This window comes from Gigantopelta aegis, chromosome 8, assembly GCF_016097555.1.
Source record: "Gigantopelta aegis isolate Gae_Host chromosome 8, Gae_host_genome, whole genome shotgun sequence".
Lineage (NCBI taxonomy): Eukaryota > Metazoa > Mollusca > Gastropoda > Neomphalida > Peltospiridae > Gigantopelta > Gigantopelta aegis.
Window position 1 is genome coordinate 6,436,212 of NC_054706.1, and position 16,499 is coordinate 6,452,710.

General features: G+C 36.7%; 1 protein-coding gene across 1 annotated transcript in view; it reads right to left on the reverse strand.

Annotated features, from left to right (window-relative positions):
- The window catches only part of LOC121378892, a 158,100-nt gene that overhangs the window by 106,824 nt on the left and 34,777 nt on the right, over positions 1 to 16,499 (reverse strand). The window contains exon 4 of the mRNA XM_041507255.1: positions 1,785 to 2,049. Within this exon, the coding sequence (XP_041363189.1) occupies positions 1,785 to 2,049 (265 nt within the window). The remainder of the gene's footprint in view (positions 1 to 1,784; positions 2,050 to 16,499) is intronic.

Genomic DNA, 16,499 nt, shown 5'->3' on the forward strand with positions numbered 1-16,499 from the left:
GGATATTGTTTAAATGAGTATGATAATTCAAAAACGGAAAAGAGTGTTTAACCAGAACCCAGTACATTATTCACGTCTAATATAACCACATGTTCCACAGTGCAAGAAAACAACGGCATTGTCTAATGCATTAATATTTTCAATTCCTGTATACGGGACAAAATACATAGTATGATCATTCACGACGTGTAAACTGACAAATGAATATTAGTACAGTGTAATCGTCAAAACATTATTTAGTTTTAAATCATTTAAAGTATATATAGAAATGTCTTGTAGACATTGTTCAGTACCAGAATCGCCTTTGTAACTACATTGTTTCTGTTTTGGCGGAATTTAGCTCAGTCGGTTAAGTGCTCGCTTGAGGTGCTTGCGTCGCAGGATCGAACCACCTCGGTGGATCCATTAAGCTGATTGGATTTTCTCATTCCAGCCAGCGCACCGCAACTGGACAAAGGCCGTGGTGTGTGTGTTTTCCTGTCTGTGGGAAAATGCATATAAAAGATCCTTTGCTGCATAAAAAAAAATGTAGCGGGTTTCCTCTGATGACTACATGTCAGAATTACCAAATGTTTGACATTCAATAGCCGATGATTAATTAATCGATGTGCTCCAGTGGTGTCGTTAAACAAAAACAAATGTTTCTGTTTTGTTTTTGTTCCTATTTTTTATTATTATTATTTTAAGGGTCTTTTGAGACGAGGTTTGTCCACGTTTTGTGTTTTTGTGTTTTAATTATTATTTTGTATTTACTAGTATTTGATAATCTTTTATTGGATGCTTACTGACACATGCAAATTACGATTTTTCTATGCCCATAATACATCTTTTAACATTAATAACTTGTATATTGCACAATTCCAATATGCATAGATATAATTTTTAAAAAACAATAGCTTACTGTTTGTGATTATGATTATGGATTATCTATCATCGATTGTTGCAGAAAGTTTAACTGTAATTGTTTGTGCGATAAAGAAAGCTGACACTGACTCGGTATTAACGATCAAATGAGTAACGTGTAGGGTCTAACGCGACACCATAGATGCTTGGTTCTATGTATTCTCATCCTTCTTGAGTTCATGTAATTATAACCGATTAGTTGATCGGTTGGTGCAAGTTGATTATAACAGTTTTTCGATGATAAAATCCCGACTGGCAACCGATTCCCAATACTATATAGAATTAGTGACTGACTATTTCTCAAGATCTGTACTTTGTTTTGTCTCACATGACATACATTTAGAGTTACTACGAACACCAGATGATGTGGATCATGTTGCATTTGACAAAACTGACAGCATAAGCAAGATTAATGACGTAATTTAATCATTTAAAAAGCTGTTACAACCAAAACTATTGACATTGCCTAACAACTAGGATCATCATATTTAACAACTGGTCCTGGAAATTCCAAGAAGGCACACAAGCAATATATATCATATTTTACTTATTGTTTCGCCGTATGATTCACCCATTTATATATTATTAAGTTACATGGCACAATATTTCACTACGATCTAAAATTAAATGTCGCAATCTTTACGATTACTAAAACTTTAAACATGTTGGTATTCCAAAAATGCATAAATTATTTACTGTCCTAAAGTAATTTTTGGACACTTGATGCGCATTGCATACCGTGTATATTCAAATTTAAACTCACTTGTTATGTAAATATAATTCACACATATCACAATCGGTTAGTTTGATAAAACAAAAGATTTGAAATAGTGTTCCCTGAATAACTCATGGGTACTAGTAGTTCCAACAATATTACTTACTGTTTCTCTGTGCGTACAGGTATCCGTTCTGTGGACTCCCCAATCTCATCCTGTCCCTCCTGGCGCAGGTGCCCGGGGGCGAGGACCTCATGAGGATGAATTCGCCTCTGAATATACCTCGGTTCGACGTCCTGCTGGGTCTGCGAGACTGCAGGGTCTGATGCCAGTGTGGCCACGCCTGTGGATGCACCATACCGTCCTGTTTCAGAGCCAGGATGTCGGCCATCTCGTGGGTGGATTCGTACTGACCCATCTTTTTCTTACTCTGTCAAACAAGAAAATCACTGTATCTGTCTTGTAGAATAAACTTGTCACAATCTAAAACAAAAACCGTTGTATTCCATAGGAAAATGATGCTTTGTCTCGTTACTGTACTCTACTTAGGTTTAGTCTACACGGTAACCTGAAACATGCACCATCCACATATGTCATACGAGGTGTATGTCATAACAAAAGTAACTGATATGCTTTATTCGCCTTTTGTTTCTGACTAAAGGCATATACCATCACAAAACTTAACTCTCTGTTTTGTTTGCAAAATATTCCACTTTTTAACTTGGAATGAAACTCGTCTAAGTATTATATTGCAGAATACATCGGTTAATACACGAAATATCCCGTAGTTAGTCAAACTCGCAATCTGTTCTGTACCGGCAATGAAAGATATTTAAAAGAACACCAATCCCTGCGAAATCACTATACAAGATATGAAGCTGTACAAGACCACAGTGTTAAAGAAATACACTTCCTGAACAGTCTTCAGTAAATTAGAAATTATAATTGTCATATGTTGCTGAACAAAAATCCTTGGAGTGTATTTTCTGCATTCAATCACAGCAGTATGTTAGTGACTGGTGTATTCAGTACCTATACTGCCTGGCTAACACCAACGCGATGTTAACACATCTACACTTTATCCGGGACCACGGATATATGATGTCCGCTAACGGAAGGATGGATTATAAAAGTGTTGTCAGTTTTCCCGCGCAATTAAAATCGTCTTCTGTTCTCTTTTTTTTACGTCTGCTGTGATTTGTTCGCCTGCACGTATCGTGTCATTGCTTCCTCTTTGAACGCTCCTCGAGACTCACTGGCAGAAGACAAACATATTTGTTCTCACCAGAGCCAAATTACAGGACAATGTTTACAATACAATTGCGTTAATTCGATGGAACGAGAGGGGACCCGTTGCTAAACGGCGATTGGTGCAGGGATTTCAGCCACTGTTTGACGTCTTCTCGGTGTGCGCAGCATCCTCGACACTCGCTCGCTATGCAAGAAAGCTGACAAAGGATTAGGCAAAGATTGATGTTTGATGAGGATTTGGCTTCCCCAGTCTCCACCTCGCCGGTTAAACTCAGTCTGGAGATGTGCCACTATCTTCGTTACAGAGCGCAGTGTATCAAACTGGTCAATCGGTCTATTGTCTGCAGTGTTTGGCATCGTTAAGAATTAGTTCCTGCCGGTGGACACTGTTTCTTTAAAAATGGGTGGGACTGGAAGAACGCAGAACAAACTGGCTTCTTGGCTTTTTGTACACTTTACAATAGATATACGTTGGACAATATGTGACTTCAGATTAACGTAATTGTCTTCGGGAAAGATGTTTAATTTTAGGGTAGAGTTAATTGACAAGGTATTTGGCGTTTTAAACTTAAAAGGAAAGAGTCAAGAGGAATTTCTCATAAACAGGAAGTCAATTCCATTTAATAAATTCCTAACAAACTGGCATGTTTTAATTGGGGGTTTTTTTCTATCACATTGTAACGGTTTTAGTTGGGAGAATTTGTACAGTTAATTTATTTTTATGAAACTATGTACATGTATCATTATCATACTAATAGTACTTCAGACGATCTGTGGTTTTTGAGGAGTTTCCTTTTTGTATCAAGAATATAATGCATCGTATAACAAAGACAACATATTTTTGGTTCCTAGTGGGGTGATCTTGAATGTCGTTTGAGGGTAGGTATTTTCACAGATTAAAAATTAAATAAATTAGACAATAAAATATTCCTATGGTATGAAAATGTTCAGCATTTTTAATATAAATTGCTTTCATTAATACTCTAGAAAGGGTTATGACATATATTTTGTGGTAATAATAACGTGGATTAACACAAATTGCTACATCTGTTTTACGGTGGGTATGTTTTTTGTATTGTGGGGGTGTTATTGTGGGGTTTTTTTGTTGTTGATGGGTTGGGGGTTTTGGTTTGTTTGGATGTTTTGGGGGATTGCTTGTTTGTGGGTTGTTGGGGGAGTGGGGGGTGTTGTTGTTGTTGGGTTGGGTTGTTGTTGTTTTTTTGTTGTTGTTTTTTTGTCTTATTACTGATATGGAGTTATTGGAATCCAGTCGGTTTTACTTTCTTAAAAGCTCATTTACAAGCTGTGTTGGAATATAACTGTGACTGCCTTTTTCCAGTTCTGTCTACTGTATTTTAATGTAACGCACAGTTGTTTTCTCTTATCAGTTTTCTATATTTATTTCCAAACTAAATTCAAACAAAATGTCATTTAAGATCTATCAAATAGGTGTCACTTATTTAAAAGTCTATCCACGCAATCTACGTGTAATGATGTGCATATAGTATACTGTTGACGTCATGGACTTAACGCTAAGGATGAGGGTATTATGAACGGTTCGTATCCTAGAGTAAAGAACTGCTAAGATATGTAAATGAGTGTGTTGCGACACTAGCGCGTGAGTGTTACACTGATGTGGCGCGGTGTTGGGGACAGAAGGTAAACACCTCGAGGATAAACTCTTACTTACAGGTCACACCCAGATCTGTGTGTGTGTGAGAAGAAACAGGAGACAGATCAATCTCGTAGTTTCCCTTGAGAGTGGTAACATCGTATGTACACCTTTGAATGGGTAGGTTCGTTTCGAGTCAGATCAATCTCGTAGTTTCCCTTGAGAGTGGTAACACCGTGTGTACACCTTTGAATGGGTAGGTTCGTTTCAATCTCGTAGTTTCCCTTGAGAGTGGTAACACCGTATGTACACCTTTGAATGGGTAGGTTCGTTTCGAGTCGGATCAATTTCGTAGTTTCCCTTGAGAGTGGTAACACCGTATGTACACCTTTGAATGGGTAGGTTCGTTTCGAGTCATGTGAACCGGCTTCTGTGGTGTAAGGATTAAGCCATCGGCCTTAAGGCTGGTAGGTTCTGAGTTCGCATATCAGGCCAGTACCGGCTTGCACCCAGAGTGGGTTTTGACGGCCCAGTTGAGAAATGAAAGACCACTAATCCGCCTGATAGACCACTAATCCGCCTGATAGACCACTAATCCGCCTAGGGTCCTGGACAGACAACCCGGATAGCAAATGATCTTTTATATGCAATTTCCCACAGACAGGACAATACACACCACGGTATTTGATATACCAGTCCTGGGCACTGGGTGGGACAGGAAACAGTAAATCAGAGAATGGGTCCACTGTGGTGATTCAGTGTTACAACGCAAGCACTGTAAAGGTTGATTCATACTTCACTCGCCGACCTCCATACGGAACGGAAATTTAGGTCGCCGCAAAAATCCGTCGAACAAACTCGCGCGGAAGGCGCACGCAAGATGACGTAGCGAAGCGAGTGAAACTGACATGTTTTCAGCGTTCGCACGGGTGATCCGTTTCCAATCCGCCTGAGATGAATTTTATTTATCTTTTTGCGCATTGTGTTTCTGTTTCTGGTAAAAAATAAAGATGGCTGGCGTTAAAAAAGTTCCCCTTTCTTCAATAGAAGACGAACTTCTCATTAACGAAGTTTGTAAGAATCTAAACCTGTATGATACCAGTTTACTAGAATACAGGGACCATGGACGGACAGAACAATCGTAGATTGCTGTAGGCAATATTGTTCAAAATAAAGATCGTGGAGGGAAAGTGTTTGCGGGATCAATACGACCTACTGAGTTTCCTATCCGACCATGTAAAACATAGAGAAACAGATGGGAACCTATCCAGGTATATCAAATCTAAATTCTATTCTACAGTCCAGTTATGAATTATAACTTAAGTCCCTTTCGTATGAAACTACATTGTAATTAGTGACAATTCTACTGTTGACGCCCCAATCACACCTTATTTTCCTGCACAAATAATTGTTTTTGTATAATATTATGTAATACTGCTTACTTAAAACCCTTTGAAATGACAAACGTTGCACATCTATGTCATTAAGCATACATGTTAAATTGTTTAGGTATGTAAAACTATATTAAAATGTCGGTAAGCATTCACATGTCTTACAAATATTACATGTAGGTTAAAAAATAATAATTCAATTAAACACTATGGATAATATGTTTTTCACACATCCATAGAAATTTGGTAGACCACTGTCAGTACCAAGTAGTTATATACATGATCTGCTGTCATAAGAGAAAAATAGAAACCGTGCAAATATGCATACATGTATATACACACTGTATATATGTATGCATGTATATATATATATATATATATATATATATATATCAGGCTTCGACACTAAGGTATGTCCGAACGACATTGTCTAGTAAACAGCTGGGTCGGTCTAGTCATAAGTGTTTCTGAGTAGCCAGACTGGTCGTGTTGATAATTTATGAGCGGTGAATTAATTTGCTATCCAGTGATCCTACAAACATTAATATTTTCCATTAAACTATCGACACGGAAATACCAGGTATTCTAATTAGACGTGATGCAGTGGGCAGTGAATAACTGAACAATCCCGAATGGTGCTAACCGCTGACGAATCTGATATGAAAATGTTTGTAGAGGGTGACATTCGTCACAACTCGGTCGATTCCGTTGATACCGGAATCGACCGAGGTTTTTCGAATAAAGAGTGTGCGTTTGCTAAATTTAGTGCGCATAGATCTATGTTGTAAATACTATCAGCGAAAACAGTATTATTGTTTCTGCTTGATATTTTGGTACATTTTTTTTTCTCCAATAAATCGAATACGGTAATAAAAATGCAAAACATACAATAGTGTACGTTCTTTGAATATACATTTTTCAGGTTTTTCAAATATACGACAATTGATTTCGTTTTCGAATTATTTACATGTGGTTACGGTCGTATTCGAGCAGACAAAAAATGGACCTGTTTAAATACGGGTTTTCATCTGACAAAGACCCGTCTGAAACTGACTTGTCCAAGAAAAGAAAGAGTAAGGCAAAATCTAAAGAACAATATGAAAACGAATTAGCCCTGCTTATTGTCCGAACCAAATTGTTAACAACTACGAAAAATTGCTCTCCTACCTTTAATTGCCGTTAGATTTCCTCCAAAGTTTGTCCAGACAGAAATCTTGAAAAAACCATTACAATGACACAGATTCCACATACCAGATGATAACTATGTCACCTATATCGACTTCGCTGAGAGCGCATAGGGAAAAAAGTATGTAATTTTGTGCTAGCTGCCATTTTGACTTTTTATGGAATATTCTTCAAGAGGGGTGAAAGGATAGGACTTAATCTAACAACGTCATAACATGTTATGATATAAAAGCAAACGTGATGACGTCATATTTTTTTTTTTTTTTTTTTTTTTTTTTTAATGATACCACTAGAGATCATTGGTTTCATATTAATTGTGTCACATACTTTGGAGGCTTTCACCCCTCTTGAAGAGTATTCCATAAACAAGCAACATGGCAGACGGCAGAAAACTGCATGTATTTTTCCCTATGCAATCTCAGTAAAGACGATATCGGCGACATCGTTGCAGTCTCATGTGTGGAATCTGTATATTTGTAGTGGGTTTTTTGCGATTTGTGTCTGGACAAACTTTGGAGGAAATCTAACGGCAATTAAAGGTAGGAGAGTAATTTTTTGTAGTTGTTAACAATTTGGTTCGGACAATAGGTATATTTTGTCATTCAGCAGTTTGGTCTAGTTGACATTAGGTCAGGTCTAGTAAATTTTAAGACATACTAGTCCACTGGTCTAGTAATAAATAAAGTTAACGTCGAACCCTGTATATATATCTACATATAGATATATATATATATATATATATATATATATATATATATATATATATATATATATATATATATATATATATATATATATATTACCCATATGGGCTGTGAGATGCGGGTGAATATATGTTCTATCTTTCCCTAGGGAAAGACAGAAGCTATAGTTCCCCGCTGATGCCATGACGTTAGTTTGGTGACGTCATCGCTTTCCTGACTGTCGTCTCTCGTTGATGAGATATTACAAAGCATTTAGCTCCACCAGTGTTCAGTTTTTGTTGAAATGGTTTAAGCAATTTGTTCTTGTTAACAATTAAACATTCTCTAAACTAATTTCATTCACTTCCCACTAGAAACATCAGTTCATTAGGAATGTGACCTCTCGGGCTTACATTTGATTTGTGTACCTTTTTGAAGTCATTGCTTTTCATTCATGACGTCATCAGTTTCCTCAGACTTTCTCGTCTTGTATATTATATAGTTTGTGTCATGTAAGAAGTTTAAAGTTTAAGTTTCTAAACTCTTTACACTATGGGTAATAAATACAATGACCCACTCGATACTCGGAATTAGGATTATCTGTCCCTCGTGATATTAATGTTGTGACAGATAATCCATAATTCCTCGTAACTCGTACGTTATTGTCTGTATATATATATATATATATATATATATATATATATATATATATATATATATATATATATCTGATGATGAATCCATTTATAACGCGGATCACGACAACATGCGAAGTATGAATTGTCAGCCGTAAAAAAACGCACGTGAAAATTCCGAAATGCACTTGTTTGTTGAACGGCGAGGTTTAGGAAAGCGGACTGAGTATGAACACAATCACGACGGAGTTATGCTATATGCGGCGCGCGCTATATGCGCCGATCCCATGGATATATTAAAGGGACATCCTGAGTTTGCTGCAAATTTTAAGATGTTATCGACTAAGAGGTACTTTTTGACGATTGTAATTACATATGTGAAAATATATTTTCTGTTCGTTCTAATATTTGTATTACGTCAAATTTCATTTTATTTCCTAAAATATATTTTTTTCGTACGTACGAAATTATTTGAAGACAAAATCCAGTTTGGGCTTCTTACAAATATTAAGTAGACAAGAAAGACATTGAATATACAGACACTGATATTCTAAACAAGAAAATATATTTAATATGTAAGTTTAATCGTAGAAATATTGTATTGGTCGGAAACATCTTACAATGCATCAAACTCAGGAATGTCCCTTTAAGCACGATGTAAATTAAAACCAATGATGGATGGGCTAGTGAGTGGGGGTTCTGAAGGACAGATCGAGGGATATAGATGGTAGCAAGAAAGAAAGACATGTTTTATTGAACGACGCACGCAACATATTTTATTTACGGTTATATGGCGCCAGACATATGGTTAAGGACCACACAGATTTTGATAGAGGAAACCCGCTATTGCCACTTAATGGGCTACTATTTTCAATTAGCAGCAAGGGTTCTTTTATATGCACCATCCCACAGACAGGGTAGTACATACCACGGCCTTTGATATACCAGTCGTGGTGCACTGGCTAGAACGAGAAATAGCCAAATGGGCTAGATGGTAGCAATGCACGATATACATGTGTCTGTCACTGGGATCAGGGTACTGATATTAATAGTTACAATAACACGTATTCTGGTATCTGAAGTATAAACGGGAAGATAGTAACTGCCCCCGGTGCTGGAGCAAGTCTAAGAATTCAGACAATCTGAACTTGCCTTTGAACCTTTCTCTATGTATTCCCAAACATTTACCCACAGTATTAGTTGTAATCCATGTAAAAATACATAGTGATTCGTCTGAAGCACTATGGAGCTGTTTGGTGTTATTGATAGTATGACTAAATGTTCTTATATGCAGATTCGGGTGGGTTTTTGTTTTTTAATTCGTGTAAAGATCAGCTTGCAGCAAACATGAGAACACGTACGCCTATGCTCATAAGACATACATTGCTTATTAAATCTACGATGAACTTCTAAGACGACGGTTAGGAGAGCGAGTAGGTAAGATAGACGTGGAGAGGGGAGAGCAAATAAAAATATTGTCACAGAGATATTGCTATTATGTTATGGCATACTTTTGGTTTATTTGTCTTTACACGAGTACTTACAAACCTACAATTCAGGGCCGTAGCTAGGATTTTTTGTTTGGGGGGGGCGGGGGGGCAACTGAGTAGTTAATAGTCTAAAATTCCTTAAACGGTTAAGAAGAAAATTTTCTTTAAGTTTCTATAATGCTTTCCGATTTTTTTTCTGGGGGGTAACTCCCCCCCCCCCCTTGTCCCCCTGCTAGCTACGGCCCTGGAATTGACCAATCAAATACTGTGTTGTAACTTTTTATTTTTAGAGTATCACAGGTCTGAATATAGTCTCTACCAGTATAACGACAGGTGTTTGTAGATTGCCCGTTTCAAACGCGCGTGGTTATCTCAGGTTGTTCGCGGCACAGTTCGGTATTCCAGTGATGACGTGAAATGACCGTGAAGATCGATAACGGCGTGACGTGAACAGAGATTGCCAAATTACAAATCCTTGAGTTAACCTGTCGCCTACCTATGAAAACTTGAACTCTCGAATAATAACCTTTCTTTTGAAGGATCCACATCTATACGTTTGTAGGTTTGTTTAGAGTATCAGTGTCTGTATCATACAATGATCTCATGTTTGCTGAAGCCCAGACTGCATTTTATCTGCAAATAATGTCGTACGTACGAAAAGATACATGTAAGAAAGGAATATGATGTGTGAGCTACTACAAGCATTAGGACGATTAGAAACACATTGCATATACTGGCACTGATATTCTAAATAGCCAGGTTTTGCAACCATACCGTTACCGTTATGGATAGTCATAGTCAATACTTTGAATGTTATTGGTGACGTCACAGCAATTGGCTTTCCGCTCTTTACGATTAAAAGGTCTGCTACACGTAATTACTTCCGTTGGTAATGTATAATTTTAAATAATAAATAAATAAGTAACACTTTAGCGAAACTATAGTCCGTCCCATCCTCCTATAAAAATATTTGTTGTAAATAATTTCGGTTTGGTTTGACGTAAGAAGAAACGCAAAAGTGTTTTGGAAATTAACGAAAAACTACCATTTGTGTGTGCAATTTAAAAAAAAAGATTCAGTTTAGAAATAAATAAAACTGTAATACATACCATAGTAATAAAATGACGCTTACAGCGATATGGCGCCAAAATTGGTTTTATGGACTGGTATGGTCCTGCTATATAAGATAACTCTTGATTATTTTCTTGTTGCTCCCTCTGTAGTGAAATTAATCAAATATAGTTATCTCGTATCAAGACTACCAGTCCATAAAACCAAAATGGCGGCAGTAACGCTGCAAGCGTCGCTTTCTTACTATGGTATGTATTACAGTTTTATTTATTTCTGAACCGAATCTTTTTCATTAAAACTGGTCGTTGTTTGTTATTTCCAAAACACTTTAACTTTTCTTCTTACGTCAAACTAAAATGAAAATATTTACAAAAAACAACATATTTATACACTGATGGGACGGACTACAGTTAAACGATTAGTACCGTTACTGCATCATACTGATGGGACGGACTACAGTTAAACGATTAGTACCGTTACTGCACCATACTGATGGGACGGACTACAGTTAAACGATTAGTACCGTTACTGCACCATACTGATGGGACGGACTACAGTTAAACGATTAGTACCGTTACTGCACCATACTGATGGGACGGACTACAGTTAAACGATTAGTACCGTTACTGCACCATACTGATGGGACGGACTACAGTTAAACGATTAGTACCGTTATTGCATCATATTAATCGGCCGAATTTATGAAGCCTGTTGTTATTAAACGCAGATGTTTAAGCATTGTAAATGTATGTAGTTACACGCTTGGTAAATTCGCCCATTATCTTTATCCGTAACAGTAATGGTGTGGTTGCGAAACCTCTGTAATGTCTACATGTTGTAGTTTAGTCGTAAAACGTTCTATTAGCAAGACACATCTGACAAAGACTGCAAATTCGGCACAGTCGCTTTAAAAGAGTCATACATTATTAGTGGTTCATGAAATATAATTGTCAATAGAAGTCACTTTTCATTTGTTGTAAACGTGAAATTTTCGCAAGTGTTATAATTTATGTTCTGTTTTCAGTCTCTTGTAAGGAATGAATTTTGCAGGGTCTATCTAGAATATTAATTTTTGTATGAGTAACAGTCTTTTTTTACATTTTATATATATATATATATAAGGTTTTTATTATATATCTCGACTATACAGGGCCGTAGCTAGCGGGAAAGCATTATAGAAACTTTAAAAAAGGAGTTTTAGACTATTAACTACTCAGTTGCCCCCCAAAACAAAAAATCCTAGCTACGGCCCTGCTATAAAACATTTTGACTTTTGCACATATAGACGGACGGACTATAGTTTCGCTAACGTGTTACTATATATATATATTCTAATCGACGTTTTACGAGTGTACGAGTGTTATTTTATTACAGTAAAATATTTGACCAAACGAGTTCGAAGCTTTTTCCGAATGTTCGTATTATTGGGATTATGGAGAGGATTGGTTTCCACCTCCACCTTGCAGCAAATAAAACGAAACAGCAGTAACTGTTGTGGTTTTCAAAATCTATATGTGTATAAATAAGTCAGTATACGGGTAAATATCGGTAAAGTCTTCATAACAGATAGATATATTTGTAAAACAAAAATAATAAATAAATAAATAAATAAATAAAAACACCAATGATGATGGTGCTAGGTTTGCACAAAATGTAAGATTAGTTGCCACGTCTGCTCTTTTGCCATGAACTATCAGAACGCGTGCACAACGTTAAAACAAGACATTGCATCAGTCATCGTGTAAGACAGTTTTATCATAATAGACCTCTATATTGGTGTGTGTTATAAGGTGTGTGTAGAACAATGCAAGGTTTTTTTTTTTTTAATCATCATATTATAAGATAAACTGATATATTAAAATCAAACAGATAAACCCGTCATTAGCCTAACTATGTGACAGCCGTGTATATAGCTACTTCTGTGTTAAGATCACAACGATGGCGGCTCCCATTGAGGTCATATTTACGGAATTCATCTTTGTACACAGTGTTTGGCCAAATGTGTGTACGGTAGTCGACTGGACATGAGTACAAAACGATCTTTGCGAAGTGCGGTATTGGGTAAGTACAAAGAAGGCAGTCGACAGTGCAGATCAAGAAAGAGGAGAAGCGATCAGAACGATCGAAGACTGTTTAAAACAACTTATGTATTAAATTATAGATTGTTATAGCTTTTTAATTACTTGTTTATTTAATGTTATTAATGGGTAGTTTCTCAATACAATTGTAAAAAGACCATAGACGCACAAACACAATGTCAGACAGTCAGTCAGTCACACAAGCAGACACGGCGACAGATAGCCCACTCCTCGATGACATCAGTTATGCGATCACGTCGCTGGATTCTCTGTAATGCAAACAGTGTCTTCTGTCAACAGATTACAATGTCATTTCTGTTTGTTTTCAAATATCATAAATCTGTCATGTCCCCTTCAAACAGCGAATCTCTTCAAATCATAGTCTATCATAATAACTGCAGCAGGTTGCTATGTGACATTCTCAAATCAGCAAAACACAACTATCCTTGTGTTTGAAATCGTATCGACGAATGTCAGAGTTTTAACGAAGTCCTGATAACAAGCACTCGTCGATCAGCCCAATGACATAATAATTTTATGACACGTTTCGCAAATTGGTACCATACGTTAAATTTTATTCGAAGGCAATAAAAAAAATCATCTAACCAAACACAACAAAACTATTATCGCATTTAAAATAGTATTCCAGACATGTTTTAAATAGACAGTAATTGTTGCAACGAAAGTGTCAACGAAACCAATATGTTGTTTCCATCCGTATTAACTTGATTAAACCAACTATTCCGAGTTTTCTGCATTGCACGATGATTTTGACTAATACAATTTTGTAACGACTAGTATCACATATTAAATACAGTTTCTTCTTTGCAACGTCAGTGTCTGTATATTCAGTGTGTTTCAGTATTAAGATTTTCTCAGTAGGCCAAACTGAATTTTGGTATCCCAATAATGTTGTATGTACGAAAATATATATATTAGAAAATAATATAAACTTTGACCTTGTAAAAAAATTAGGATGATCAAAAACATGTTTAATATGCAGCCACTAATATTATAGCCCAAACTGAATTTTGGTATGCCAATAATGTCGTACGTACGAAAATATATATATTAGAAAATAATATGAACTTTGACGTAGTAAAAAAATTAGGACGATCAAAAACACGTTTAATATGCAGCCACTAATATTATATTCAGAAATATATATTTAATATGTAATAACAGTCGTTAAAAAGTCTCTGTCGGTCGACATCGTCTCAACGGTCGCCGAAAACTCTGGATAGTGGCTTTAATTACTGTCAGTCTTGATGTGCACAGACATTGTTCTAATGTACACCTGGAAATTAACTAAGCACCATTTAGTTTTGACCATGTGGCTTATACTTCGCAAGTATTGTGAATGTTTCTGGAATAAAATGTTTAAAAAACAAAACACTGAAATTAATGTATGCAGAAGATATTAAAAACGATTGACAGTAAATGGGAATATCGTGACATTAACAATTAACAAGTCTTAGGAGAAAAGACAAAAACAGTAAATATATATATATATATAAATATATCGTAATTAACTATGGAACTGGAATAACATTGATGTGTTTCTCATATGTGATTTATTCATGCCATCTCGGTAAATACCCAGTAGATAACGGATATGTAAAAACTCTCAATATCAGATTTATTCTCCATCGGTACGGGGAATTACTTATAATCGCCCATTTTTGCTGTAATGCAATTCAGGTGGCGCTTCATTATGTCCAGGTGTATATGTGGCTTCATTGCGGCGGTGTGTTTAGATGCTAGCGAAGCTGGGGAATATATGGGTTTTGAGTTGGGTGTTTTTGTAGTCGGGAAGGAAATGTACGATTCTTGCCTGTGTTGGTGACAAATTTAGCACATGTTTTCACTATTTCCCATGAGATAGAGCACCCAGAGACTTGTTAAAGTAGTATCAGGCACGGTGGAATCAACACCGATCACACCCCATTAGAAACTTTGCTTTGCGCCCTCGATCTCAGTCAAACGCCCAATGTATACTTGTTTCCGCCGTGCCTGATTACAAACGTTTTAATGGTAGACGTGTTTACACTGTTTTATGTTATCTGTTCTCTTGATATTTTAGTTTGCTCTGTAAATCGACAGACAGTAAAACGGGTTGTTTGTGGAGTGAATAACCTGCAGGTATTTCACATTGTGTTTTCTTACACACCAGGTACAACGACAGACAGTTAAACGGGTTGTTTGTGGAGTGAATAACCTGCAGGTATTTCACATTGTGTTTTCTTACACACCAGGTACAACGACAGACAGTAAAACGGGTTGTTTATGGAGTGAATAACCTGCAGGTATTTCACATTGTGTTTTCTTACACACCAGGTACAACGACAGTTAAACGGGTTGTTTGTGGAGTGAATAACCTGCAGGTATTTCACATTGTGTTTTCTTACACACCAAGTACAACGACAGACAGTTAAACGGGTTGTTTGTGGAGTGAATAACCTGCAAGTATTTCACATTGTGTTTTCTTACACACCAGGTACAACGACAGTTAAACGGGTTGTTTGTGGAGTGAATAACCTACAGGTTTTAAGAAAATTTTAACATCTTTTTCGACTAAAAGTTATTTACAGCCATTGCACTTGTAGCTGATTTACGCGTCACAGACACGTGAATATCAGGTTAACTATACGTCACAGTGTAATCGGTTTCCATCGTGTAGTTTTTCATTGGATGTATGGCATTGGTGACCTGGTCATCACCTAGGAGCAGCCAGTCGTATATCTTGAAATTGTTAACATACATACGTGTGCAAACAACTATGTGTAACAAAAAATAACGCATGATGTTCTCACCAACTGGTGTGTAAGAAAACGTGATATACAATCAAATCCGCGAGGCGCCTAAACAATGACTGAAAACATGCTTCAGGCCTTACTTATCAACATGGCCGAGTACACGACTAGACACAGGCTTTTGTTTGTGGAGTATAATGTAGATTTCAGTATCACTGATGAGTATCACTGATATTTTTCTTTGGCATAAGTATCTTGTGCACTAAATGCTTAGTTAATTAAAAGTTGCGATCTCGAAATATTTTTTAATATTCGTTTATTTAGGAAATAAATATTTGTTCAACGTCACCTCAGTACATTTTTAACATACGGCGTTTCGTGTCTAACATACGGCTATTCCGTGGCTAACCTACGGCAATTTCGTGGCTAACATACGACTATTTTGACATTTAACCGAGAGACACGGGGAGAAAACCTGCTGTCACCACATCAGCTACAGCTATTTCGTGTCTAACATCTGGCTATTTCGTGTCTATTTCGTGTCTAACATACGGCTATTTCGTTTCTAACATACGGCTATTAAAACACAGCTATTTCGTGTCTAACATACGGTTATTAAGACACAGCTATTTCGTGTCTAACATACGGCTATTTCGTGTATAACATACGGCTATTAAGACACTGCTATTTCGTGTCTAACATACGGCTATTTCGTGGCTAACATACGGCTA